General features: G+C 40.8%; 2 protein-coding genes across 7 annotated transcripts in view; one reads left to right on the top strand and one right to left on the bottom strand.

Annotated features, from left to right (window-relative positions):
• Window positions 1-5,251, bottom strand: part of L2HGDH (L-2-hydroxyglutarate dehydrogenase) — a 19,630-nt gene extending 14,379 nt beyond the window's left edge. Inside the window, exons 1-2 of the mRNA XM_060752849.2 lie at window positions 5,154-5,251; window positions 906-1,027 (exon numbers count right to left, since the gene is read on the bottom strand). Of these exons, the coding sequence (XP_060608832.2) occupies window positions 906-1,027; window positions 5,154-5,251 (220 nt within the window). The remainder of the gene's footprint in view (window positions 1-905; window positions 1,028-5,153) is intronic.
• Window positions 960-15,771, top strand: DMAC2L (distal membrane arm assembly component 2 like). Of its 6 annotated transcripts, none has more exons than XM_060752903.2 (5): window positions 960-1,018; window positions 8,373-8,511; window positions 11,536-11,744; window positions 13,708-13,879; window positions 15,630-15,771. In XM_060752903.2, exons 2-5 carry the CDS (start codon window positions 8,408-8,410, stop codon window positions 15,742-15,744), a joined length of 600 nt encoding a protein of 199 aa, XP_060608886.2. In that variant the 5' UTR covers window positions 960-1,018; window positions 8,373-8,407; the 3' UTR covers window positions 15,745-15,771. The 6 variants fall into 6 exon arrangements, with proteins under 6 accessions (XP_060608886.2, XP_060608895.2, XP_067319243.1 ...); XM_060752912.2 differs by having other exon boundaries at window positions 1,000-1,018; window positions 8,370-8,511; XM_067463142.1 differs by having other exon boundaries at window positions 1,018-1,039.

Genomic DNA, 15,771 nt, shown 5'->3' with positions numbered 1-15,771 from the left:
ATATATATACACACACTATAAAAAATAAAATATATAAATACTGTAAAAAATAAATATAAATACTGTAATAAATAAATAAATAATAAATAAAAATAAATACTGTAATAAATAAATAAAAATATAAATACTGTAAAAAAGGAATATAAATACTGTAAGTAAGTAAATAAATAAATAAAAGCAGATATTGTGGATTATCTGACTTGATATTCTGGGTTATATGGCTGTGTGGAAGGGCCCTGAGTCTACGCTGCCATATAATCCAGTTCAAAGCCGATAATCTGGGTTTTATATGGAAGTATAAATGTGGCCTAAGTTTTTAGGAACTGAATGTGGTGTAAAAGAATACTTACTTACTTACTTACTGGAAAAGAATATAAAGACAATACAGACAATATAAAACTTGTGGAAAAGAATATACAGACAATGAGCTCACGTTACTGTTCCAAAAAGCCTTAAGGGAGCAATCCGCCGAATCTGCATAAAATCCACATTGAACTGGATTATATGGCAGTGTGGACTCAGATAACCCAGTTCAAAGCAGATTTTTGTGGATTATCTCCCCTGATATTCTGGGTTATATGGCTGTGTGGAAGGCCCTGATTTAGGCGACAAAAGACATCAGAAATCCCAAAAAGTTGCATTAAGCAAGTCATGGAAACTGAATCTATACAGAAGGCATTGATGATGGATTGCAACCAACTAGACCAGGCATGGGCCAACTTGGGTCCTCCCTCCAGGTGTTTTGGACTCCAACTCCCACAATTCCTAACAGCCTACCGGCTGTTAGGAATTGTGGGAGCTGAAGTCCAAAACACCTGGAGGGAGGGCCCAAGTTGGCCCATGCCTGGCTGTAAAAGCATCCTTAATACGTAGATGTGGCTGTTGTGTGAATGTGTCTCCCATACCTAACTCCTTCTCCTTTTCCAGCACAGCAAAGGTGAGGGATGGATGCCGCAAGCACAGCTCCCGGGCTGAAGCCAGGCCCACGATGCCGGCCCCAACGACAGCAACGTCAAAGGTGTTGTGGCTGAAAATAAATGTAAGTGGGGGGCGGGGAGAGGGATTGTTACATTCTCCACATTTGGAACACTTTGTAACACAATTTTTGTTCCGGGGTTATACCGTAAAGGTCATTTCCTAATTGTTTCTATTGTGAAAACATGGGAAAGGTTTATAAAACCGCAGGAGGGACATCATCTGAGTGTGGACTCAAATAACACAGTTCAAAGCAGATATTGTGGGATTTTCTGCCTTGATATTCTGGGATATTGGGCTGTGTGGAAGGGCCCAAAGTTTCTGGAGTAGAACAACTGCTTTCCAAGTAAGGACGGCAGAATTAAACAGGAAATAGCACTTTCAAACTAGTAACATTTATTCAAATTTTGGGTTGTTGTAGGTTTTTTCGGGCTATATGGCCATGGTCTAGAGGCATTCTCTCCTGACATTTTGCCTGCATCAATGGCAAGCATCCTCAGAGGTAGTGAGGTCTGTTGGAACTAGGCAAAAGGGTTTATATATCTGTGGAATGACCAGGGTGGGACAAAGAACTCTTGTCTGCTGGAGCTAGGTGTGAATGTTTCAACTGACCACCTTGATTAGCATATAATGGCCTGACAGTGCCTGGAGCAAACTTTTGTGAGAGGTGATTAGATGTCCCAGATTGTTTCCTCTCTGTTGTTGTGTTGTTGTAATTTTATAGTTTTTTAATACTGGTAGCCAGATTTTGTTCATTTTCATGGTTTCCTCCTTTCTGTTTCTTGTGGATTTCAATGGCTTCTCTGTGTAGTCTGACATGGTGGTTGTGGGAGTGGTCCAGCATTTCTGTGTTCTCAAATAATATGCTGTGTCCAGGTTGGTTCCTCAGGTGATCTGCTCTGGCTGATTGCTCTGGTTGAAGGAGTCTGCAGTGCCTTTCATGTTCCTTGATTCGTGTCTGGGCAATGCTGCGTTTGGTGGTCCCTATGTAGACTTGTCCACAGCTGCATGGTACACGGTAGACTCCTGCAGAGGTGAGAGGATCCCTCTTGTCCTTTGCTGAACGTAGCATTTGTTGGATTTTCTTTGTGAGTCTGTAGATAGTTCGTATGTTGTGTTTCCTCATCAGCTTCCTTCTGCGATCAGTGGTTCCCTTGATGTCTGGCAAGAACACTCCAACCATCACCCAAGTAAAAAAAAAAAAACACCATTAAAGCCTTGGCAGACCGTGCAAAAAGAATCTGCGAAGCCCACCTTCTCCAAGATGAACTGAGCCACCTGAACTGGGCTCTCCAGGCCAATGGAGACTCCACCTCAGACATCAGAAGAGCTGCAAGACCACCGAGAAGAAGCCACGAGAATAAAGATGAAGATCCACCCAGAGGAAAAGTGTTCTTGCAGGAAAAACGTCAGGAGAGAATGCCTCTAGACCATGGCCATATAGCCCGAAAAAACCTACAACAACCCAGTGATTCCGGCCATGAAAGCCTTCGACAATACATTATTCAAATTTTGTTGTAGAGTGTAATGGTCACCTTTATTTTATTTCTAGTGTCTATTTAATATTGATGTTTTGTGAGTTTGTATCGTTTTTAAGGCCGTGAGCCGGTTTGGATCTCAGTCCTGATAGAAATGTGTGCTAGAAGAAGAAAAAATAATAGAAAATATCATGTAATAATAAAATGTAATAACAAAAATAATAAAAGAAAATATAATAATAATATAGGAAAAATGAAATAACTAAAAAATAGAAAATATAACAATAGAAAAATATTATAATATAATAAAAAGAAATAATGGAAGATATAATAATAGAAACATAATATAAAAAAATATAACAAATAATAATAATAATATAAAATAATATCATAATAATAGAAAATATAATATATATAATAAAAGAAATAAAAGAAGATATAATAATAGAAAAATAATATAATAAATATAACAGAAATAATAATAGAAAATATAATAAAATATAATAACAGAAAATATAATAGTACAAGATATAATAATATAAAATAATATAATAAAATATAACCAATAATAATATAAAATAATAATATAATAGAAAAATAATATAATAAATATAACATAATAATATAAAATAATAATATAATAATAGAAAAATAATATAATATAATAGAAAAATAATATAATAAAAGAATAAGAATAGAAATAGAACAATAATAGAAAAATAATATAATAAAATATAATAGAAATAATAGAAAATATAATAATAATATAATAAAATAAAATATATTAACAGAAATAGTAATAATAGAAAATATAATAATAAAATAGAATATAATAATAAAATAATAACAGAAATAATAATAGAAAACATAATAATAGAAATAGAATATAATAATAAAAGAAATAATAGAAGATATAATAATAGAAAAAATAATATAACAATAAAATATAACAAAATAATAATAGAAAAATAATATAATAAAATATTATAATAGAAAATATAAAAATAAAATATAATAACAGAAAATATAATAATGGCTACCGATCTGCTACCGGGCTGAATTCAAAGTGCTGGCGTTGGCCTTTAAAGCCCTAAACGGTTCCGGCCCAAGATACCTATCCGACCGCATCTCTGCCTATGAACCCACCAGGACTTTGAGATCTTCCGGGGAGGCCCTGCTCTCGATCCCACCTGCTTCTCAAGCTCGGCTGGCGGGGACGAGAGATAGGGCCTTCTCGGTGGTGGCTCCTCGGCTGTGGAACGCCCTTCCTACGGACATTAGACTAGCACCATCTCTAATGGTATTCCGCAAAAAAGTGAAGACCTGGCTGTTTGAGCAGGCGTTCGAATAATTAGTGCAATGATTGGTTAATGAACACTGGAATGGAACAATGGATGACGAATCTGGAACATGTTTTTGATGACGAGACGACAGTGAATGGGTATTGTAGTAACTGTTTATTAATTGTGTAATGTGTTAGGTTGTTAACTGTTTCTATACTGTAGCACTGAATTTTTGCTGTTCGTATTTGTTGTGAGTCGCCTTCGGGCTGAGAACAGCGGTATAGAAGTAAGGTAAATAAATAATAGAAAAATAATATAATAAATATAACAGAAATAATAATAGAAAATATAATAAAATATAATAACAGAAAATATAATAATAGAAGATATAATAATATAAAATAATATAATAAATATAACCAATAAGAATATAAAATAATAATATAATAGAAAATTAATATAATAAATATAACATAATAATATAAAATAATAATATAGTAATAGAAAAATAATATATATAATAAAAGAAATAAAAGAATAATAGAAATAGAACAATAATAGAAAGTAATATAAAATATAATAGAAATAATATAAAATATAATAATATAATAAAATACAATAGTAAAAAATAAAATATACTAACAGAAATAGTAATAGAAATAGAATATAATAATAAAAGAAATAATAGAAGATATAATAATAGACAAAAATAATATAACTATAAAATATAACAAAATAATAATAGAAAAATAATAAAATATTATAATAGGAAATATAAAATATAATATAATAACAGAAAATATAATAATATAAGAATAAAATACAATAAGTATAAAATAAAATATAATAATAGAAAATATAACAACAATAAATATAATAGTAATAATAATAGAAAATAATATAATAAAATATTATAATATAAAATATAAAATATAATATAATAACAGAAAATATAATAATATAATAAGATAATAATAAAATACAATAATAGTATAAAATAAAATATAATAGAAAATATAACAACAATAAATATAATAGTAATAATAATAATAATAGAAAATAATATAATAAAATATTATAAAATATAATATAATAACAGAAAATATAATAATAAAATACAATAAGAGTTAAAATAAAATAAAATAATAGAAAATATAACAATAAATATAATAGTAGTAGTAGTAATAATAATAGGGAGGGAATCAGTCTTAGGCACTACAATCTGCCAGAGACAACTTCCTGTTGCATTCTGGGAAGTGTAGTCCAGACTCTGCTCCGCCTCGGCCGTTGATGGTGAGGGGAGCCTCCCTGTGGACTACACTTCCCAGAAGGCCTGCTGTCAGGTGCCTTGTGGGATCCCAGTCTCTCCTGAGTCTGTCCTTTCTCGGCCATTGTGGGGGGCCTGCTCCTCGCTTACCTTGTGGGCCCTTCTCCGGTGCCGAGGCCTCGCCAAGGGAGGCGGAAGGGCCGAGGCGGGAGGAGGAGGAGGCGGCGGAGGGCGGGCAGCGGCGCCATCTTGGGCCTAGCGAGGCCTAGCACAGGCCGGGGCCGCCTTGGGCCTTCTCTCCAGGAGTCCTAGAGGGAGGGCCCAAGCAGGCCTCGGCCTGGCCTAGCGCCTCCTCCTCCTTCTCCTTCTGAGGCTCCTCCTCCTCCTGCAGATCTGGGAGGCGAGGCCTAGTCAGAGGCGGAGGAGAAGCGGTGAGGGGACGCCTTTTCTTCCTTCTTTCCCCCAGCCAGGCTTCTTCCAGGGAGGAGGCCTCTCTCTCTCTCCCCCCCTCACTTCAAGGCCCACTCCCCGTCTCCACAGGCTTTTCCTTTTAGGCAGGACTACAACCCCCACAATCCTTCCCCGCTACCCTCAAGGCTGGGAGGTTTCTGGGAGTTGTAGTTTCCCCGCCTCATCCCCCCCCCCCAAGCGAGCCTGTTTTGAGCATGCATTTTAAACTCGTGCCCTGTTTAATTTGATTTCATATCATGTAATGGATTTATTGTAATTTGATACAGTGATTATTAACATAATGGATTTAATGGATTTAATATAATATGATACATTATAGGTTAAAAGGTTTTCCCCTGACATTAAGTCCAGTCATGTCTGACTCTGGGGTGTGGTGCTCATCTCCATTTCTAAGCCAAAGAGCCAGCGATGTTGTCCGTAGACACCTCCAAGGTCATGTGGCCATTGGCATGACTGCATGGAGCGCCGTTACCTTCCCGCCGGAGCGGTACCTATTGATCTACTCACATTTGCATGTTTTCGAACTGCTAGGTTGGCAGAAGCTAGGGCTGACAGCGGTAGCTCACGCCGCTCCGCGGAATCGAACCTGCGGCCTTTTGATCAACAAGCTCAGCAGCTCAGCGCTTTAACCCACTGCGCCACCGGGGGCTCCATGATATATTATATTTAATATAATATGATATACTGTATATACTTGGGTATAAGCCTAGTTTTTCACCCCCTTTTTAAGGCTGAAAAATCTCCCCTCGGCTTATACTCGAGTCAGTGTTATTTACTATTTTATTCTGTTGTTCATTCGTTCAGTCGTCTCTCACTCTTCGTGACCTCATGGACCAGCCCACGCCAGAGCTCCCTGTCGGCCGTCACCACCCCCAGCTCCTTCAAGGTCAGTCCAGTCACTTCAAGGATGCCATCCATCCATCTTGCCCTTGGTCGGCCCCTCTTCCTTTTGCCTTCCACTTTCCCCAGCATAATTGTCTTCTCTAGGCTTTGCTGTCTCCTCATGATGTGGCCAAAGGACTTCCACTTTGTCTCTAGTCTCCTTCCCTCCAGTGAGCAGCCGGGCTTTATTTCCTGGAGGATGGACTGGTTGGATCTTCTCGCAGTCCAAGGCACTCTCAGCACTTTCCTCCAGCACCACAGCTCAAAAGCATCTCTCTTCCTTCGCTCAGCCTTCCCTAAGGTCCAGCTCTCACATCCGTAGGTGACTACAGGGAATACCATGGCTTTGACTAGGCAATGGATCTTGGTTGCCAGTCTGATGTCTGATTTAGGTATACACAATACAAAATCATTAAGCATTTAAAAGCAATAGCATCACAAATCATTAAACATCAATATCAATACATCACTACATCAATATAACAAATCCATCAGGTCTCGCCAATGAAATCAGAATCCAAACTCGTTATCCGATATTCCATGTTCTGATAGTCAATCGATCACACTGCTTAGTCAAATGCCTGTTCAAACAGCCAGGTCTTTACTTTCCTCCGAAATGCCAGCAAGGAGGGGGTTGATCTAATCTCTGCAGGAAGGGCGTTCCACGGCCGAGGGGCCACCACTGAGAAGGCCCTGTCTCTCGTCCCTGCCAGGCGTGGTTGTGAAGGATGCCATCCACCCACCTTGCCCTTGGTCGGCCCCTCTTCCTTTCCCCTTCCACTTTCCCCAGCATCATTCCCTTCTCCAGGCTTTGCTGTCTCCTCATGATGTGGCCAAAGGACTTCAACTTTGTCTCTAGTCTCCTTCCCTCCAGTGAGCAGTCAGGCTTTATTTCCTGGAGGATGGACTGGTTGGATCTTCTCACCGTCCAAGGCACTCTCAGAACTTTCCTCCAACACCACAGCTCAAAAGCGCCTCTCTTCCTTCGCTCAGCCTTCCCTAAGGTCCAGCTCTCACATCCGTAGGTGACTACAGGGAAGACCATGGCTTTGAGTAGGCAATGGATCTTGGTTGCCAGTCTGATGTCTCTACTCTTGACTATTTTATTGAGACTGGACATTGCTCTCCTCCCAAGAAGGAAGCGTCTTCTGATTTCCTGGCCACAGTCTGCATCTGCAGTCATCTTTGCACCTAGAAATACAAAGTCTGTCACGGCCTCCACGTTTTCTCCCTCTATTTCCCAGTTGTCAATCATTTTTGTTGCCATCATCTTGTTTTTTTTTATGTTTAGCTGCAACCCGGCTTTTGCGCTTTCTTCTTTCACCTTGATGAGAAGGCTCCTCAGCTCCTCCTCGCTTTCGGCCATCAGAGTGGTGTCATCTGCATATCTGAGGTTGTTAATGTTTCTTCCAGCAATTTTCACCCCAGCTTTGCATTCGTCAAGCCCCGCACATCCTCGCATGATGTGTTCTGCATACAAGTTAAAAAGGTTGGGTGAGAGGATGCAGCCTTGCCGGACGCCTTTCCCAATCTTGAACCAGTCTGTTGTTCCGTGGTCAGTTCTGACTGTTGCTACTTGGTCCTTGTACAGATTCCTCAGGAGAGAGACAATAACAGGAAATAACACTTTCAAACCTGGAACAGAATTTTAGTTGCAAATTTTGTTACATAATGTAATATTACAATTTTATCTGGATAATTTGTTTGACGTTTTATTACAGTTTTGCGTTGTATTATTCCTTCTCTATTACCTGCCTGTCCTTGCAGCTCAAGGCAGGGTGCAACATGGTTAAGCTTGCTCCCAGAACGATTAACATACAGTACTATTAAAATACATTTACCAAAAGACTAGACCAATGAAATGTATGTTGTGTTATTCCTTCTTTCCCTCTATGTTTGTATACATATATATTTTACATTGGGTGTCTTTGGGAGGACCCGGTGTTTTCGAATGTATGCTCAGCTTTGTTTTAACTGTGATGTCACTTTTAGCCTGTTATGTTATTCCTTCAGCAGAAATCCACTGAGCTGACACAGTTGTGACCATTGCGATGCTGACTGAAGTGTTGATAAGGCAACGGAATGCATGGAAGACACTGGCCTCCTGTGATGGACGGCGACACTTCTGGGGTTGGCTGAATAGCGTTTTCAACAAGTGAGGGCACAAGGAATAAATTATAAATGGCTAGTATTTTGCATTTATTAAGTATCTTCCTCTGGCCCAACTGCATGTGTTATTGAAGACTTTAATGGCCAGAATTGCTGGGTTTCTGTGAGTTTTTTGGGCTGTGTGGTATGTTCCAGCAGCATTCTCTCCTGTCATTTCGCCTGCATCTCTGGCTAATTGCATCTACAGAGGCCCGATGATTTATATTGTCCTATCTCCCAGTTTTTAAATTTTTTAGCCTTGAATGTGGCCCTGCCCAGTGAAATTCTCTGTTTTTAAATGCATGTTTTATATAGTTTGTGTCGTTTAGTGTATTTCTTTGCATTTGATATATTTATGTTCTGGTCTTGTTATGTTTTTGTTTTACAATGTATGTACTACACTGACGGGCTTGGCCTCATGTAAGCTGCACCGAGTCCCCCTGGGAGAGATGGAGCGGGGTATAAATAAAGTTTGTTTGTTTGTTTATTTATTTATTTCTGTTGGCAGTGAGGCAAGTGGAGTGTATATATATATATGTGGAATGTCCAGGGTGGTAGAAAGAACCCTTATCTATTTAAGGAAATGTGAATGTTGCCATGAACAAGCTTGATAGGCATTGAGTAGCCATAAAGTTGCAAAGTCAATCAGTGAGGAGATCTGCATAGAGATGGCCTGGACTTTGTTGTCTGGAGTAAGACTGAGGCCCAAAGGGAAGCTTGGAGGCTTCTTGAAAGCTTGGGATGCTTGAGAATGGCATATCCAGAAGATGTCTTAATGTTTAGATGGAATCCCATGTCCTGTAGTTCTGCCTAAACATTAGGAAGGGCTTTTCAACAGTGGAATATGATGGGACTGTGATGGAGTCTCCTTCTCCGGAAGGTTTTAAGCCAGTGTTTCTCAACCTTCCTAATGCCACTGCCCCTTAATAGAGTTCCACATGTTGTGGTGACCTCCAACCAGAAAATTATTTTTGTTGCTACTTCATAACTATATTTTTCTAATGAATCATAATGTAAATATCTCATATATTGGATGTATTTTCATTCACTGGACCAAAATATGGCACAAATACCCCATGTGCCCAATTTTGAATACTGGTGGGGTTGGGGGGGGGGAGGTTGATTTTGTCATTTAGGAGTTGTAGTTACTGGGATTTATAGTTCTCCTACAATCAAAGAGCATTGTGAACTCCACCAACAATGGAATTGAACCAATCTTGGCACACAGAACTCCCATGACCAAGAGAAAATACTGGAAGGGTCTTTTAAACAGAGGCTGGATGGCCATCTGTCAGGGGTGATTTGAATGCATTATCCTGCTTCTTGGCAGGGGGTTGGACTGGATGGCCCATGAGGTCTCATCCAACTCTTTGATTCGATGATTCTATGATTCTGATTGGGAGGTGACAAGTGGCTCATGATTGCTTGCTATCTGGAGTTCTCCTGTTTCGGAGTGGTGTTCATTATTTACTGTCTTGATTCTGGTGTTTTTTAATACTGGTAGCCAGATTTTGTTCCTTTTCAAGCATTCTGGAACATCGCCATACAGTCTGGAATACTCACAGCAACCCAGTGATTCCGGTTATGAAATCCTTGGACAACACATTATTTATTATGTTTATTTGTATCTTGATTTTCTCTCCATGAGGAGACTCAAAGCAGCTTACATTTAAACCATTTCAATATTTGTATATTTTATAATACAGTTTTAAAGTATACAAATATTAAAACAGGATTAAATATCATTAGTATTAAAAATAACATAAAAAGATACTCAAAACTAAAAACCACAGCAGTTCCCTGACTTGATCGTAAAAGCAATACAATTAAAGCTTGTAAAAGTAAATAGAATTAAGCTACTTACAATGTTAAAAACATTTCAGTTAAAATGCAGTGACAAAAGATCAAAACTGAGACTGAGAGAAGGGCCTCCCCAGAGGATCTCGGAGCCCAGACCAGCTCATACTGGGAGATATAATCTCCCAAATATTCAATCCACCGACTTTATAATCACATTTTCTCAGACTCAAGGGTATTTTTTTATCCTGTCAGGAGCAACCAGACATTTGTATTACATTTTTAACAAAAAAGACAGACAGACAAAACACAAAGTTTGCAAGCTTGGTAGTTCATTAAATGTCCTTTGACCAGTATCTGGCCACTTGGAGTGCCTCTGGTGTTGCCGCAAGGAGGTCCTCCCTGGTGCATGTGGCAGGGCTCAGGTTGCATTGCAGCAGGTGGTCAGTGATTTGCTCTTCTCCACACTTGCATGTTGTGGATTCCACTTTGTGGCCCCATTTCTTGAGGTTGGCTCTGCATCTCGTGGTGCCAGAGCGCAGTCTGTTCAGTGCCTTCCAAGTTGCCCAGTCTTCTGTGTGCCCAGGGGAGAGTCTCTCATTTGGTATCAGTCACTGATTGAGGTTCTGGGTTTGAGCCTGCCACTTTTGGACTCTTGCTTGCTGAGGTGTTCCTGCGAGTGTCTCTATAGATCTTAGAAAACTATTTCTTGATTTAAGTCTTTGACATGCTGGCTGATACCCAAACAGGGGATGGGCCAGAGATGTCTCTGCCTTGGTCCTTTCACTATTGGCTGCTACTTCCCGGCGGATGTCAGGTGGTGCAATACCGGCTAAGCAGTGTAATTTCTCCAGTGGTGTAGGGCTCAGACACCCCGTGATAATGCGGCATGTCTCATTAAGAGCCACATCCACTGTTTTAGCATGGTGAGATGTGTTCCACACTGGGCATGCAGACTCAGCAGCAGAGTAGCACAGCGCAAGGGCAGATGTCTTCACTGTATCTGGTTGTGATCCCCAGGTTGTGCCAGTCAGCTTTCGTATGATATTGTTTCTGGCACCCACTTTTTGCTTGATATTCAGGCAGTGCTTCTTGTAGGTCAGATCACGGTTCAGAGTGACTCCCAGGTATTTGGGTGTGCTGCAATGCTCCAGTGGGATTGCTTCCCAGGTAATATGACTTGCTTGTATTGTTTGAAGATGGAAAGAACTTGCTCCCCTTTCCCCATGTGCAGGGTGGACCATGAACGGATCCAGGCCGTTGGCCCAGACAGAGCGGCTTCAGAGTGGCTCCTCCGGTGCGGAGCATTTGTGCGATATCATGGATTTGATAAATGGCAGCAGAATTACAACGGCCTCCCGACTGGGCCGCTTGGAAAATACAAGATCCAAGCCATCGATGCCACGGAATCATGCATCATGTATAAGGGATTCGATTATTTGGGTAAGTGGCACAGACTTGACAGTTCATATTGGTTTTTTTACAAACTGTCATTTTTGACATATAGTGACACTATGGGGACACTAAGGAGCCCCCGGTGGCGCAGTGGGTTAAAGCACTGAGTTGCTGAGCTTGTTGATCGAAAGGTCGCAGGTTCGATTCCGGGGAGCGGCGTGAGCTTCCGCTGTCAGCCCTAGCTTCTGCCAACCTAGCAGTTCAAAAACATGCAAATGTGAGTAGATCAATAGGTACTGCTCCGGTGGGAAGGTAACGGCACTCCATGCAGTCATGCCGGCCACATGACCTTGGAGGTGTCTATGGACAACGCTGGCTCTTCGGCTTAGAAATGGAGATGAGCACCCCAGAGTCAGACATGACTGGACTTAATGTCAGGGGACTACCTTTACCTTATAGGGTTTTCTAGCCAGCATTAATTCAGAGGCTGGGAAAGTGTCACTTGCCTAAGGACTTTGTTGAGCAGGGATTCAAACCCTCATCTCTCAGTATCCATTGTTCAAACTACAAATTAAATGGGTTTTTTGCCCCTTCAAACATCCAAAGTCAGCATTGCTGGTCTCTTAATTCAGACTTTCAACAGCTATTGTCCTTGTTCTTCCCATAGATTATTTGGGTGCTGTTTTGAGCTTAAATTATTGTTTGATATGCTATTGCTTTATCTTTTATTGTATTGTGTGTTTATTTTATGCATTGTTTTAGGCACACTGTGCTGTATATATGCCGCACCGAGTCCCTTTGGGGAAATGGAGGCGGAGTACACAAATAGAGTTGTTATTGTTGTTGTGTGCCTTCATATCGTTTTCAACTTATGCTGACCGTAAGGGTTTTCTTTGCAAGATTTAGAAAAAGCTTGCCATGACTTTCCTTTGAGGTTGAGAAAATGCAATTTTCCCAAGGTCTCTTAGTGGGTTTCATGGGTGATCATGGATTCAAACCTAGATTTCCAGTGTAGTTGGCTGGGAATGATAGTTTACTTATTTATTAAATCATGTATTTCAATTCAGCTGAAGTTTCTGAACACTGTTGATAGTTTACTTACTTAGGCAATCCCTCGTAGTCCGAGGATGATGGTCCTCCAGGTGTAGTGTCCTAGCAGTGGGTCCATAAGTGGCTGTGGAGCCCTGTTCTTGCTCTGCATCATCTCCCGCAGTGAGGGCTTCGGTTTCCAGATGGAAGGTGGTCCTGGTTGGGCTTGACGTACCTTCTCCTTGGCACGTTTCTCTCTTTCGCCCTCTATTTGTGCCTCTTCAAATTCTGCAGCACTGCTGGTCACAGCTGACCTCCAACTGGAACGCTCAAGGACCAGGGCTTCCCAGTTCTCAGTGTCTATTCCAGAGTTTTTAAGGTTGGCTTTGAGCCCATCTTTGAATCTCTTTTCCTGTCCTCCAACATTCTGTTTTCCGTTCTTGAGTTCGGAATAGACCAACTGCTTTGGGAGACGGTGGTCGGGCATCCGGACAACGTGGCCAGTCCAGTGAAGTTGATGGCGGAGGACCAGCTTCAGTGCTGGTGGTCTTTGCTTCTTCCAGCACGCTGACATTTGTCTGCATGTCTTCCCAAGAAATTTGCAGGATTTTTTGGAGTAATTGTTCCAGGAGTTGTATGTGACATCTGTAGACTTTCCACGTCTCGCAGGGGTATAGCAGGATTGGGAGGGCAATAGCTTTATAAACAAGCATCTTGGTATCCCTATGGATGTCCCGGTCCTCAAACACTCTCTGCTTCATTCGGAAAAAAGCTGCACTCGCAGAGCTCAGGCGGTGTTGAATTTCCGTGTCGATGTTGACTTTGTTGGAGAGGTGGCTGCCAAGAGAGCGGAAATAGTCAACATTTTCTAATGTGACACCATTGCTTAATTTCTGGCATTGGAGAGGGATTGATGGACTGTCACTGTTGATAGTACTGCTATTGAAATGGATGCTAACAGTAAATATTTTGCCTGTGTCAGATGGCCTGGAGAACGTTGAGGAAATCAAACTTTCCAAGTGCATGTACATCCAAGACGACTGCTTACAACGGCTCAGCGAGACCCCAACCCTGCAGAAAAGCCTGCTGCGCCTGTCGATAATCTCCTGCGGGAACGTCACGGATAAAGGTGTCATCGCATTGCATAAGCTCAGGTGAGCAACAGGGCCATGTCTTTCTCAAGTCCATTTATTTTTATTTGTAGCAACGGAGCGAAGGAAGTGCAAAGTGAATTTTACAAGAAGATTCAAGAGTGGGTTAAAAAGAGGGGACAAGAGAGTGAGAAGAGAATGAAGAATTCAGGAGATAGAAGCATTGCCAAGCTCCACATTGATGGCAGGCATCCTCAAAAGTTGTGAGGTCTGTTGGAAACTAGGCAAGTGAGGTTTATGTATCTGTGGAATGGTGGTAGAAAGAGGGTGGGAGAAAGAGGTCTTGTCCATTTGAGGCAAGAGTGAATGTTGCAGTCTGCCAGCTTGATTCGAATTGAATTGCCTTGCAGCTTCACAGCCTGGCTGATTCCTGGCTGGAGGAATCCTTTGTTGGGATGTGTTAGCTGGCCCTGATTGTTTCCTGTCTGGAATTCCCAGCATGGTGGTTGTTAAGAGTAAACACAGCATATTATTTGAGAACACAGAAATGCTGGACCACTCTAACAATCACCATGTCAGGCGACACAGACAAGCCATTGAAATCACAAGCATGTGGACAATCTCAACAGAAAGGAAGAAACCATGAAAATGAACAAAATCTGGCTACCAGTATTAAAAAAACTCTAAAATTGCAACAGCACAAAAACAGAGAGGAAACAAACAAGGACATCCAATCACCTCTCAACAAAAGATTGCTCCAGGCACTGTCAGGCCATCAAATGCTAATCAAGGTGGTCAGTTGAAACATTCACACCTAGCTCCAGCAGACAAGAGTTCTTTGTCCCACCGTGGTCATTCCACAGATATATAAACCCATTTTTCCTAGTTCCAACAGACCTCACTACCTCTGAGGATGCTTACCATGGATGCAGGCAAAACGTCGGGAGAGAATGCCTCTCGAACGTGGCCATATAGTAACAGCCCAAAGTTTATCATTATTATTATTATTATTATTATTATTATTATTATTATGAATTCAAGTCAGGGTATTTACAGGCCACTCATGGGCAAATCTACTTAGAGGTTCAGTGGGGCTTGCGTGTACATGACATAAGTCACTTGTTGAATAATGGTGACTTCATGAGTTTCATCGGATACTGGTCAAAGGACATTTAATTAACTACCAAGCTTGCAAACTTTGTGTTTTACCTGTTTGTTTGTTTTGTTAAAAATGTAATACAAATGTCTGGTTGCTCCTGACACGATAAATAAATAAAATAAATCAGTTTTTTTATGCCAGACTCAAGGTAGTTTGTCATTACCTTCTTCTGAATGCAGTCAACAATAGGTATGGACAAACTTTGGCCCTCCCTCCAGATGTTTTGGACTTAGGCTGTTAGGAATAGTGGGAGTTGAAGTCCAAAACACCTGGAGGGAGGGCCAAAGTTTGCCCATGCCTGGTCTACAATATTCGAGTATCCTTTGGTGGACCCCCATCCAAGTCCTAACCAGGTCTGACCCGACTTAGCTTCCAAGACCAGATGAGATTACATATCTTCATGGTATATATGGGGATTATTCGCGAGTACTTTACTTACTTAGACAATCCCTTGTAGTCCGAGGATGATGGTCCTCCAAGAGTGGTATCCACATGAAAGAATATATGAAAACATAGACCAGAGTTGTAGCGCTCATGTGTTTGTGTTTTCCGTGAATGCCCATTGAGTCTTGTGTCTTATTATATGTACAATGGAGCCAACAAATATTTTGCTAAACACAACCTTCCTTCTCCTGTAACTTTTACTTTATACAGTAACCTTGAGTATTTGTTCCTGAGTGACCTCCCTGGGATCAAAGACAAAGAAACCACAGCACAGATGCTTAGGAAATCCATGCCGGCTCTGGAGCTGGAGCTAGACTTGGAATAAAAGAAGCGCCATGCTCTTTGGCTTCTA

Source organism: Anolis sagrei, chromosome 1 (assembly GCF_037176765.1).
Source record: "Anolis sagrei isolate rAnoSag1 chromosome 1, rAnoSag1.mat, whole genome shotgun sequence".
NCBI classification, from domain to species: domain Eukaryota; kingdom Metazoa; phylum Chordata; class Lepidosauria; order Squamata; family Dactyloidae; genus Anolis; species Anolis sagrei.
Note: the sequence above shows the minus strand (reverse complement) of the source record. Positions and strands in the feature narration are given on the sequence as shown.